Consider the following 13490-nt stretch of genomic DNA (forward strand, 5'->3'; position numbering starts at 1 on the left):
CCCCCCCCCCCCCCCCCGCAGAGGGACAGCGGGGTGGGGAGGTGGATGGAGAGGTTTGGGGGGTGTAATATGGGACTCCTCCTACAGAGGGATGGGGGGAAGGGAATACAGAGGTGTCAGTGGAGGGTCTATATTTAAGGCTGTGGGGGATTTGTGCCTGGATAAGGAGTGAACACACACCTATGTCCTCTGTTGTGGGGTGTGGTGGGGGAGGGATTCAGTCAGTGTGATATTAACCCCTCAGTATTGCTGCAAACCCTTCCCCAGCTAGAGGTGAAAGCAAATCACCCCCAGCGCTACTTGTGAAGGGCTTGGATGCTGCGGTGATGGGCCAGTGCCCCATCGGTGGATGGAACGCTCTTGGCTGTATCACGGGTCCCCCTCACCAGTGTTAGTTTTCCTCACTCTTTCTGCAGGTTGGTGGTTTTATGTATTTCCTGGTCAGGGGGCTGTAGCATGAGGGCGAGAGAGGCATAAGCGTTGTGGCACTCTTGCTTTGAGACTGGCTCACGCGTGTCTCGAACACAAGATCTTGTTGCCTTGAGTAATTGAGGATTCAGTGAGTGTTTTGCATTTCCAAGGCACAGCACGCAACATTCCCCAGTTACAATAGCATTGGGATGTAGGGCCCATCCTTAGGGCCTGGCTACATTAGAAATTTCAAAGCGCCGCCCCGGTAGAAGTGTGAGTGTAGTCAGAGCCGCAGCGCTGGGAGAGAGCTCTCCCAGCGCTGCTTGTAAACCACATCCCTTAAGGGTGTAGAGTGCAGCGCTGGGAGCCGCGCTTCCAGCGCTGCTGCCCTGATTACACTGACACTTTACAGCGCTGCATCTTGCAGCGCTCAGGGAGGTGTTTTTTCACACCCCTGAGTGCGAAAGTTGCGGCGCTGTAAAGTGCCAATGTAGCCAAGCCCTTAGCCTTATTAATGTAAAGGGCAGAATTCTCATGGATTTCTGTAAGAGCAGGTTCATACTTAGCAATAAGAAATGATCTAAGCTTTCGGATTCTGGGATTGGCCACTTCTGATTGTGTAATACATTAATGGCCATATATTGATTCATATTTTTGTTGGTATTTTTGAAATATTTACATCTCCACTTGGACCCATTAACAAGTCTATGCAAGTGCAAAGAGAGTTATAACTGCATAAAGCATCTTATTTAAGGCTTTGTTTAAACAGGAGAAAATGTGGAAACAGCGAAGAAGTTCTAAATGGAATTATTCCTGTTGATGTTCAAGAGACAGCTCGATTGTGGGTTAAGTAGTGCCAGTTAGAAGTGATCAAAAGGGAATTATCAGGTGAAAAATGAGCTGAGTTTCCTCCTCTCTGTGGTTGAGACAACATGAGTGATTGCTTATTTTCCTAGAACAATGTCAGTTCCAACCCTCTTCTGTACAGGCTCAATCAGCCATTGAAAATAAGCTATTAAATGCAAAGTATTCTGTAATCTCTGCAATTTTGTGTTTACTTTTCTGATCAGTCATATGTACGTTTTTTTAATTAAAACAGGTGTGTAAAATTCATAGCTGTTACTTTGTCATAAAGGTGCACAAACAAAAATATTTGTGCTTTGCATAAATATAATGTTTTGCCAAAAGTCTCGCTACTACTTTGTTAACTTCAGTTCAGGCTTCTGACCATGCCCTGAACAGACCCTTTTGTTTCCATTAAAAAATGTGCTGAGACATCTCAAACAATACGAACACTCAGCCTGCTATGTTGTTTTTTATCTACTATCTCTCATAAGGACTCTTGGGAGGTCACAGAGCACAACTTGGGAAGATTATGTTTAAGTATGTGTGATGATGGGGGCTGGGGGAGACTCATAGTAGTAAAAGCAGTGGAGAATTTGTCAGAAATGTAGACCTTGTGGTTGTGTATGCTTATCCTGGTTTATGGCTTTCAGCACAAGACACAGCTGTTTCGGAGTTAAAATGGAAAAGTACGAGACCCTGGGGCTAGTCGGAGAAGGAAGCTACGGAATGGTAATGAAGTGTAGAAATAAAGACAATGGAAGAATAGTCGCCATCAAGAAGTTTTTGGAAAGTGAGGATGATAAAATGGTTAAAAAAATTGCCATGCGAGAAATCAAGCTACTCAAGGTGAGTTCACATACAAAGTAACATGCAGACACTGGGTCCATTTTACCCAGCGTGCGCAGCAGTCACTTACAGTAAATACGTTTCTGTATGAAAGTCCCAGGGATAGTCTAGGAATTTACGTTTTACAAATGCTGAAACAGTTTGAAGTAAATGGTGGTTTTTGATGCATATTTTGATTGTCATTCTTCTAAGAAAGCTAGCTTTTATATAAGAGGCACACCATCTATTCAGATAAGTTGTGTTACTGAAAACAAGTACAGAAGATTTTTTTGGGAAGATATTACAGTAATATAGTAGCCTCAGCTGCCAGGATTAAGAAGAAAAGTATATTCTGGTCTTAGGTCCTGATTCAGGAAATCTGTTAACTACGTGTTCTTAAATATTTTCTTGAATGGGGATGCTTTCCTATATCAGGGTCTTGGATTGTCACATTTCGCAGCCCAAGGCAATTCAAAAGTGCAAAAACTACAGTAAAGCTAGTAATTATCCATTATCATCTGTTTATGTTTGTGTAAAACATTCACAACTATATATCACTATCATTTTGGACGGCTTTGTAAATGTGTATTAGGGAATATTCTTTTAAACCTTGCTAAACTATGTATTGAGAGATCTTTAATGAGTAGTGTCTTGTCTCTGTATTGAATGTTTGTGAACTGGGATGTTTGTGATCTTCGAATTTGAATTACTTTTGAAAAAAAAATTTCTAGTGATAAGTCATTTTATGTTTACATTTAGAATATAGCAACAATCTAGATGAAACAATCTAGGTATGGTCAGCTACCATTGTTTTTAAAAATACTAATTGTAGATTGATTTGGCAGTTAGCCCAGATCAACTGGGAGTTACCTTTCTGTTTGGTTAGGTGCTGTTCTCAGTTGGTTGGCTGGCATTGACTTTGTTAGGAATGTGTTTGTGTGCTCTCTATTCATGAGGGAAGAATGAAAGGAAATGAGACGCAAATGAAGCTGCAAACTTGATTCCCCCTTGACTGCAATTAAAGGTGTGCTGTTGGCAGATATTCTCTTCATCTGTCAGTTGGAAACATATTAGTCTGGTCAGATGACTGGAAGTGGAGCATTGTGTGTGACAAATTAAAAAAGAGACTTCTGACAGCAAGAGGTGTACGGGAGCACAACAGAAGTGTGTGACACTGTACCTAAAACCACAGGAGTTGGCATACCAGTTCAGAGCAGATATATATGGATCCTATCTCCAACAATAGCCAGTATGTGATGCTTTGTTGGAAGGTGCAAGAAAACCTGCATCATGGATAATTGTGGAATAATCTATCCAGAGGAGTAAATTTCTTTCCAAGCCCCATCAGTTAGTGGTTGATTTATGCCATGCATTGAGCAGCTTTATAATCCATGCATCCGACGAAGTGGGTATTCACCCACGGAAGCTCATGCTCCAATACGTCTGTTAGTCTATATGGTGCTGCAGGACTCTTTGCTGCTTTTACAGATCCAGACTAACACGGTTACCCCTCTGATACTTTATAATCCTTAGATTTGTTTGTTCTTTTTAATGCAACTGGATATTCTCTGTTATCCATACACATTTCTAATCCTTTTTGAATCCTGCTGAGCTCTTGGACTCTGTGATAGCTTGTGGCCATGAGTTCCATAGACTAATTATACATTGTGGTTTATTAAAACCATTTTTTGTCCATTTTAAATTTTGTCACTTTCCAGTTTAATTTACTGTCTTCTGTACTATAAGAGGGTAAACAGGACCGTCTGATTTACCTTTTCTGTGTCATTCAGCAATTTATATACTTTTTTCACATCCCCTTCGACTCATTTCCTTTCTGAACAAAGAGTCCCAGTCTTTTCCATCTCTCCTGATATGGAAGTCTTTCCTTGCCTCTAATGATTTGATTAGCTCCAGTGGTGTGGGTTAAAAGGGATGATGTAATCCCTTAGTTACTTGGGATTGGCAGCCAGTACGGAATACAGAGTCTGCCCAGTTCAGAATATGGGCCATCGCTCTGTGTTCTAGCCAAAGTTTCCTTGCACTCTACAAGGACAGACCTAGGTATGGGGCATTGTAGAGGATAAAGTATTATCCTGGGTCAGATGGGAACCAACTAAATCCTGATAGTCCCTTGTCTTCTACCCACTCATAACACCAGACTAAAATGCTCTTCACGCTGTGTTGTACAGATTTCCACAGTGGGCCCTTCCCTCTGTCTTGTACAGTTTTGATCAGCGGTGAAACAGTCTTGTCATTAGGCTTCAGTGTCAACTCCTCCTGTTAAATGAAGGGGTACAATTTACACCTGCAGGGGTTTTGTTTCAGGCTGTCAGCAGATTCAGGCAGATATGGTTTCATCAGCTGACCCTGAAAATGTGAAATGAATGTAATCTTCACAACCATAAGACACAACTATCCTTTAAAAAGTTTGTTAAATGAAAGCTTAGATGCTGAGCATAAGATACAACCACTAGGGAAAAGTTCTGGTTCCCCAATCTACTGTGAGGCAAGCCAGTCTGACCCTGGGTTTTATCCAGTCCATTAGCAGTCATGCTGTGTGGTATCAAGCCCCGGGCATACCCCACTCCCAGGTATCTTAGAAATTAACTTTTGTTCTTGGATGAAAGAACTTGGCAAACAGCTTTTTATTATTAATATGCCGTGGTCTAGTATATGTAGACAGTCAGTAAAAATACGTGTCAGGAGAGTTAATCTTGTTACGTTTCATAGGATGCAAGCTCCACATGGATGGAGTCTGGTGTCTCTAACAGCTGTGGAACTTTCTCCAGAAGCTAAGCTTTAATTAAAAAACAGAACAAAAAAGACAAAATCCTCTTTAGATCTTATGGCTGTAAAGCAAATATTCCTGTCCTAAGCAATGAGTAAACAAACCCATGCTTGAATCTGTAAAAATCCTGAAACTAGAGCTGCAGTGTTACCAGCACACTCTAGGACCCCCCACTTTTACCCTTCCCTGGGCCAAGGCATAACCTCGTTAATTTAGGCACCCTCACCCTTACCCAGTTCCGAGGGCTCAGGGTGTAATCTTCTGTGGGTTTGCGGGGTCTTTTACTAGTGAAAGAGCCTTACACAATAATATCCTTAACCTCTATTAACAATCACCATATGGAATGCACATGCTAAGCATGCAATGCTCCCCACTCCCAATAAGGCAGACATACTTTTCTTGATGGCTAGTCAAGATTAGATTGTCTGGGGCTCCAGCTTCTGCCTGATATGGTTGCCAGGGTATTGAGGTCCGGTAGCTCTGATCTTGGGCTGTGTCCTGAACTTAGGTTCCAAAGAACTTCCTTTTGGACCCCATATCGTTAAAACTTGGGTCCTGCTTAGCTATATCTTAACCAATCATTTTAAACTGAAGTACTACAAGCCAGTATTTTTCACCAGTCCTAGCCTACTACGAAACAATTCTTTAACCAATCAGACCCCACCACCTTAGTTGATTTAGATCTTGCAAAATTAGTTATGCAAGAGTCAAAGAATCAGACAGAAACCATGCAGATAAACAACAGAGAAGTAAGGACCATAAAGGCAAAGCAATATAGATTTCACATCACAAATGTTAAGTGACTCCTTGCCAGACAGAATGCTGTCAAACCAAGTTTTCTTTAAACATCTTACGATCTGTTTCTCTGTCTGGTGCTGGTGAGTACTGTGAGGATAGGAGCGCCTTCTTAACAGCCCGATAGGACAATTTACATGGAATGCGAGGCTGTGATCCTTTGCTTCTTAGCTCATGGCTGCTGCTGTCCTACTGCAGCTGCTGCTCGTTACTGGAGAAAAAGGCCTCAGACCTTACAGTAGGATAGGTGTGAATTGTGCCTTTTTGTTTCAAGAGGTGTTGATTCTGAAACCTAATAATGACAAATTAAATATGAACATGAACTATTTTACTGCTGATCATTTTCGCAGGAACACTCAGCTAATGTACTTACCTATCTTTGTTGGGGGTGTGGCACTTTAGGATCTCTGGCTGCTGTCATGGGTACCTGGGGTGCCAAGGCAGCTCATGCTCCCTTTCCCACAGATACAAAGTCACTTTTCCCGTTCCCTGCAAAGAGGTGAGACCCCTGAGCTGCCTCTCCTCCCCAATACCTACATTCTGCACCTCTTGGGTACCAGAAACTCTAACCACCTCCCACAGCTTTTCAGCTGCCCTCCACTCGGATGCCCTGAACTCCTGCTTACTCCTGGCAGCTCCCACTGTGCGTTTAGCTGTTCTTTGGTACCATGAAAACCTGATGATGGGATAACATACACATAATATCTTATTAGGAATACTATGCCGGGAATACTATGCTGATTGAATGAGTCACTTTCAGAGTGAATTTTATAAAAGCCTATATATATATTGTGTGGCAAATTGCCGGTACTGTTCTGCTGGGTCTCGCGCTTTCTCTTCTCTGGGGTAGGTTCAGGGTGCTATTGCTTGCCCCTGAACCAGTTCTTAATCACTCCCCTAGTGTCCTTGGAGGAGGGGAGTGGAGAGGGAGGGACCTGGGCCCGCCCTCTACTCCAGGTCCCAACCCAGACCCAGGGGCCCTGGGTTGTGGTGAACACACTTGACTAAGCTGGTTCTTCTCCTGTGGTATACTTCACTCTCATACCCGTGCAGCTTGTGAAGGGTTCCAGCTCGCTCTTCTATACAAGCCTGTGCCAGTCGTTTACCTATGGGTTTCTGGTTGGGCTTCCTAGTCCACCACAGCCACGTCCTCCTAACCTTCTATTTTGTCTCTGGACAAAACTCTTCTCTTCTGCAATCTGCACTCTGCTCCAATCCCAACATTTCTCCTTCAACTAACCGGCGCCTCTTTCTGACTGAAGCAGGGGTTTATCATCCCATGACCTGGAAGTCAGGTGCTCGCTAACTGGAAGTCAGGTGCTCCCTAGCTATTCTAAAGTCAAACCTTCCTCCCTTGGCCATGGAAATAAGGGCCCCCTGCTAGACACTCTATGCTGCCCCACTGGCCATGCTGTATCTCCATCTCCCGCCCACATCGCCAACACCTAGGGTTTGGGCTACCTCGGGTGAGAGGCCAATCAGCATCTGCCTGTGTTGGCTTCCCAGCGCTATTGCTGGACTCCGAAAATGGAAAGGTGCAAAGAGAGGAACCTGAACCGCGTCACACTCTGGCGTTCTTTCCTTGTTCTATTGCATATCCACTGGAGCGGGGCGTGATCAAGTCACAAGGGTAGAACCGCCGCCCCAGGAGAAATAGTAGCGAGAGTCTCCATAAGCCCATTTATCGCCAGAAGACATACCTTTCCAACAACAGCGTAGTTTTTGTTCCCCTGGGGAGGAGCTTCCGCTGAGGTACATGATGGGGTGCTCCTCCTCCCCTACCATCTGGAAAGGACGGCACCGTGAGTCCCACCTCCGAGGCGTCCGTCTGCAGGATGAATTCCTCTCGAAGTCTGGGGCCATGATGTACCCGGATGGCAGCATAGGGCTGTCCGCAAATCTGCAAATGCTGCTTCGCCACATCCGTTGACATCTGTCCACTTTTCACATCTCGGGGCCCGAGCTTTGATCAGATCTGTCAATGGCCCGCTCTGTGGCAAAAATGAGGGATTGATCCTCCGAATACGTATCCACACTATACCCAAAAATCCTCTGACCTGCTTTTCTTAGCGGATTGGGTCGATGGCCCAATCTTGTATCTGCCTCTACTTGTTCCCATTGGGGCTTCACACCCCCTCCCTACCGACATGCCCGACGGTATTTGGCCCTCAGCTAGTCCTAGTCTCAGCATTCAGAGGTATTAGCGGTGAGACCAGCCTTCGCTAAAGCGTCCAGAGCACTGCTTACCACTTTGTCCCATTGTGTGTTCCCAATCAGGGCTATGCGTATAACCATGTCGTCTAGATAGGGCGGCAGCATAGTTGGCATGGGGTCGTAATAACTGTATCATCAGTCGTTTGGAATGTGGCAGGGGCCCCATGGAGTCCGAAAAGGGAGGACCAGTGTACTGAACAGGCATCGGGTGTAGAAAAAGCAGTCTTTTCCTGGCAATCCTTGGCCAGGGGTATTTGCCAATATCCTTTGTCAGATCTAGGGTGGTTAGGTATTTGGCCTTTGCCCTAACTGATCAAACCAGCTCGTCACATGCAATGTATCCGGGTAGCATGCGAAGTGGGATATCCTCTCATTAATTTCCGGAAGTCGTTACAAGTCAAACCTCAGGCAGGTGCATCGAGGCTGGGGACTAGTACGATCGGACGGACTACTGGCTGTGGGATTCTTCCAATGACCCGAGTTCCAGCAATCTTTCGCACTTCCAATCCTAATTTCTTCCCTTTAGCTCGGTAATTCAATATGGTCTTATCGTCACCCTTACTTCCGGGGCTGGTGACAATAATGCTTGGGACTAAGGCCGTTCGAACCTGAGTTGGGTACAAAATACGTCCTGGTTCCGGTGGATCATTCAAAGGACTTCCATCCGTTGTTTTGGGGTTAATCAGGAGATATCTGTTACCTGCTCCTGCGGGCCGTCTGACCCTGAGGTAGAGCCTCCTCGAGTGACGCAGACACGTCTCTCTGTCATGCCTAGGGCTTCAGTAAGTTGATGTGGTATATTTGCTCTGGCTTCCGGCGTCTGGTTGTCTAACCTTATAATTCACTTCTCCAATGGCCTCTCCACTATCTCATATGGTCGTGCCAACTGGCTAGGAGATTTTGCTTTCTGTGGTCGGGCACTAACACCATCACTCCGTTCCCCCGGCTGAAATCTTCGCATCTTTCGCCCAGACGGTTGTAGTATGTCCCGCGTGCCTCTTGTGCTTTTTCTAAATGCTCCGTACTATCGGGGTTACTCGAGTTATCCGCTCCCTCGCATACTGTGTCTACATGCTCAATAATATTCTTTCCTGGGTTGGTGTTCCGACCCAATCCTCCTTTGGCGATATCCAATATCCCGCGTGGGTGGCCGTCCATATAAGAAGTTCAAAGGGAGAAAAACCCTTGGACGCCTGGGGAACTCCCGTATAGCGAACGTTAAGATACGGCAAAAGAGTGTCCAGTCCTTTTCCATCCTGTGCTACCACCTTCCGGATCATACTTTTAAGGGTTCGATTGAATCTTTCGACTAGTACCGTCTAGTTTGTGGATGGTAGACGGAGGTCCGAATGGCTTGTATACGGAGCAGGGCACATAAGTCTTTCATTAGTTTTGACGTAAACGGGGTTTTCCCTGGTCTGTCAGGATCTCTTAGGGATGCCCATCTTGGCGAAAACCTGTAGTAGTTTCTTTAGCTATTGTCCTTAGACGTGGGGGTTCTTAAAGGGATGTGCCTCTGGATATCGTCTTGGTGGCATAGTCCAAGGATGACTAGTACGTTTTCGGTGGCCCCGTGCGACTTCTCTAGTGGGCCCACTATGTCCATAGCTATCCTCTCGAAACGGGACATCAATAATAGGTAAAAGGTACTAGTGGGGCCCTGCAAGTGAGGTCGGGGCTATGCAGCTGGCATTCAGGGCAGGAGGCACAATAACGCTGGAACTTCTGCTCGTATTCCTGGCCAATAAAACCTTCTAGTATTCTATCCAGCGTCTTGTCCTACCCCTAGATGTCCCCCAAATAATGACTGTGAGCTAACGTACTCTAGTACGGCCCTTATGTGTGTCCGTGGGACTAGGATTCTGCTCTACGTTCTTCCCCTCGTATTTGCTTCTATTCTGTACAACAGATCACATTTGAGCACGAATATGGCCTGGGTTTTGACTTCCCTTCTACATGGCACTCCATACTTCCACAAACCTCCTCCTCACGTTTGCATATATGGATCTTTCGGCCTGCCCGCCAAAGGTCTCACGTGCAGGGCTGAACGGACCATCCGGGGGCCTATTTCAACTCTCCCTGGGTGCTCCCACTGTGCCAGGAACCTCCTCTGAGTCTCCTGGCCCGAACCTTCTCCTGTGTTCTGGCGGGTTGCCTACCCCAAGGGGAAGTCTTTGAATTAGCTGCCAGAATCCTGGTCCTAACTTTTAGCCGCCTTTCAGCCCGCCTAGCCCGCGGGTTCCAGGGGGAAGAGAACAATCTGGAGCAAATGAGCAAACATTGGGCCAGGCTATCTTTATGCTCCTCAACCTGGGGGTTGCTACCCTTTTCGCCTCTATCGGGTCGTAGTCTTCAACCCAGGGAGTCTCTCCAACAAAACAGGATAAGGGAGCGTGGGACATACTCTGCAAAACTCGGTGGATTCCCATGATTCAATCCGTATGGAATTGTAGGGTAATTCAGGTGGCCATTACCATGTTACCGTGCTTGGCCGAGTGTAGTGGTCTGTTTCCCACCAACTGCGAGACAAGTGACAGCACTCCCCCGAATTCTATTAATGCAGTTTTTATACATTCATATTTTACTGGTCTGGTAAATCCATGTGAGGTCAATGTAACCCGACCAGGTGGATAGGCCACATGCTCCCAATATCCGCCAGATTACACGGCATAGGCACCTCTTGTTGGGAATTGCTGCTATATGCCCATGTCCCCACAGTCATAAGACCGTCCCTCATTCGGTAGCACCCCTGCCTGGCGGCTAGTGGGCCGGCCCCCCCATCTTCCCAAACCCCGGCCTCTGGCCTCGACCATTCCTCACTGTCGTTCTTCCCGTTATAGTCCTAGAGTTCGACAGTCGATTGGGTTTGGGTTGATCTTCCTGGGGTTGCGTGTTCCCCGTTGGAGTCTGGAACAGTTTCGCGGGTGCCAGTTGTCTTTCCACGAGGGAGACCAACAATCAAGGTAGAGGGGTCATTCCGAACCACCCAAGTCAGTCCTGGGTGGTAACCCGCATAAGGTCCAATTTAGTACCTCCATTCAGCTCCTCAGACTAATGGGTTCAGGGCGAGCCAATTCGGGTCAGGTGGATCAAGGCAAACTAATCGTTCGGGGTGTCTTGTCTCACATGATCGCCATTCAGGGACTCTGGGCTCGTAGTGCCGTTGTCATTCCGAACCTGGCCAGATCTTGCCTTTAGCTGGAAGAGTTTGCGCAGCTTTCAGACAGATCGTAATAAACCTTCTGGGCTCCCCACATAGATGGGCAAGGTATCCAGACAGGTCCGGGCCAGGCCCGCAGGGGTTAACTCAAAAGCAGAGTATGCTCCAATCATCCTCCTGGTCATCTTTTGTAAGTAATCGGCTAGCCCGTAGGGTCGGTGTCCTCCCCGTGGGAATCGTCCATAAGGGTTCATCTGGCTTGATTAGGTTCTCAGGCAGGGTCGGTCCTGAGGAACCGACTCAGCCAGCTGATTAGTCTTTGCTGAACTAGTCGCCTCTGTGGGCGGTGCCCTGGACCGGCTGTGCCTCCTGTGGGCCACTGGTGGCAATGTAACTAAGGGCCTTTGACCACCGTGTCATCGTGGGGGGAGGTATTCTCCCTGGACTATGGCCCCAAGACGGCAAATCCCCCCTGACAAAACCAGTGGGCAAATTTGCGGTACTTATTGTTCTGCCTGGGGGTCTGGCCTTCTTTTCCGCCTCTTCTTCTTTCCTCTCCTGGGGAGTAGGTTCAGGGCCGGACAATTGCTTGCCCTGAACAGTCTAATCACCCCCGAGGTCCTTTGGAAAAGGGGAGTGGAGAGGGAGGGACCTGGGGCCCGCCCTCTTCCAGGTCCAACGCCGGGGCACTGGGGTTGTGGGTGAAACTACTGACTAGCGGTTTCTTCCCTGGGTTAACTTCCCCTCTATACCGTCAACTTGTGAAGGGTTTCTCGCCTCTCTTCTATACAAGCCTGGTGCCCTTATAGGTTTCTGTTGGGCTCCAATGCCACGCAGTACGCCTCCAAACTTCTATTTCTCTGGACAAACTCCTTCTCTTTGACATAATGCACTCTGCTCCAACCAACTTTCTCCTTCAACTACTCCCCTCTGCTTGACGAAGCAGGGGTTTATATCCATGACGGAGTCAGGCTGCCAATGGAGTCATGGTGGGCTCTAACGGAGGTAGGTGCTCTAACGGCCACAGTGTTCTAGCTAATCCTCCCTTGGCAGGGAATAAGGCCCCCTGCTAACACTCTTATGCTGCCCTCTGGCCATGCTGTATCACAATTGGCACAGCGGAGTAGGACAGAAGCCTGTATATCCATGATGTGGAATTTTAGGCCCAGTTTTTCAGAGTCCGTAGGACTTATCCAGCAGTCAATTAGCAGGCATCTGATCTTAGGGAACGTGTGTTCAGTTTGTTATTAAAAGTAACCCAGCGCTTGGCTCAGCGTAATAGACTTAATTCCACTCTCTCTTTTGTAAAATGCTGCTTAACTGAATTGATTGATTTTTGCTGTGAATGGCAGACCCAATAAAAATAAATTCCTCCCCATAAGTTACAACAAATCTGTCCTGTTTAACATCCTATTGATTTAATAAAGCAGCTCACCCAGTTACAAGACCAGTGATTAGATTTTAAGTGATGTGAAATACTGAATAAAGAGTGAACAGTGCTATTCCCAGCATTTCATCTGTATTTGATCAAGTTCTTTTACTTTGTTGTTCAAGTTCTCTATTAGTAGACCGGGCGTTAGAATTCCATGCCTGCTGTGTCTGTCTAATGCAGGGTTTGTCACCGTGGCATCTAAGTACCAAGTGCACAGTTCCAAAGTTGGAGAGAATTCCCCCTGCTGTGTGGTCCTTCTGCACCTTCTGGGGTGGGCTGTAGTCATGAGCTTGTCCTAAATCTCATTCCATCCCTTCACCGCAGCCTCACTTCAGTACAACCTCAGCTGTCTTTGAATGATTTTCCCCTTCTGGGCCCATCCGGTGCATTCCCCTTTAATCCATAAAGAGCCAGAAGGAGCTGTTTCCTAGCAGAATAGCTAATAGGACTGGAGTATTACAGGATATTTTGCATATGTTCCTGCACTCTTGTATTTGCATATTCACTTGCACTGTTGTTTTGGTAAGTGACAATGTCAAGCATTATACTTCAGACTTCACTTCCTGCATGATTGCAGGGTGGTGCTGTTCAGATGGACCGTTAGGCTCGGCCTGCACGGTTTTTGTACTAGTGTCACTATGGTGGTTTTTTACTGATACAGTTATACGGTACAACCCCTAGTGTTGGCACAGTTACGATGGTAGGAAGGTGCATTGTACTGGTCAAGAGTATTTCCCTTCCCCAACAGGAATAAACTGTGCCAGCCTAAGGCCTCGTGTGCATTACAAAGTCTTGTTGGCATAGCTATGCTGGCTAGGAGTGTGGGGGGGGGGAGGGGGGGAGAATCTCCCTCCCTCCAGCAGACACAGCTATGCTGGCAAACCCCTCGGTGTAGAAACAACTATGCCAACAGAAGAGTGCTTGTATCAGCTAATGTTGTTAGGATAGGTGCTGTAGATATGCCAGCAGAAGAACTTCTGCCAGTTTACGCTGGGTCTGTTTCAGCCAAGACTGTAGTG

The 13490-nt window shown here is 46.7% G+C and overlaps 1 protein-coding gene across 4 annotated transcripts in view; it reads left to right on the plus strand.

The window, feature by feature from the left end:
* CDKL2 (cyclin dependent kinase like 2) overlaps positions 1 to 13490 on the plus strand; it is a 42754-nt gene that overhangs the window by 6649 nt on the left and 22615 nt on the right. The window contains exons 1-2 of one of the 4 annotated variants that reach the window (XM_032762325.2): positions 266 to 416; positions 1908 to 2103. In XM_032762325.2, the coding sequence (XP_032618216.1) occupies positions 1936 to 2103 (168 nt within the window). In that variant the 5' untranslated portion in view covers positions 266 to 416; positions 1908 to 1935. Of the gene's footprint in view, positions 1 to 265; positions 424 to 1907; positions 2104 to 13490 lie in introns of those variants that run through there. The other 3 variants (XM_075066070.1, XM_075066068.1, XM_032762327.2) reach the window with 3 other exon arrangements.

The sequence above is a fragment of the Chelonoidis abingdonii genome, chromosome 5 (genome assembly GCF_003597395.2).
Source record: "Chelonoidis abingdonii isolate Lonesome George chromosome 5, CheloAbing_2.0, whole genome shotgun sequence".
Taxonomy (NCBI): domain Eukaryota; kingdom Metazoa; phylum Chordata; order Testudines; family Testudinidae; genus Chelonoidis; species Chelonoidis abingdonii.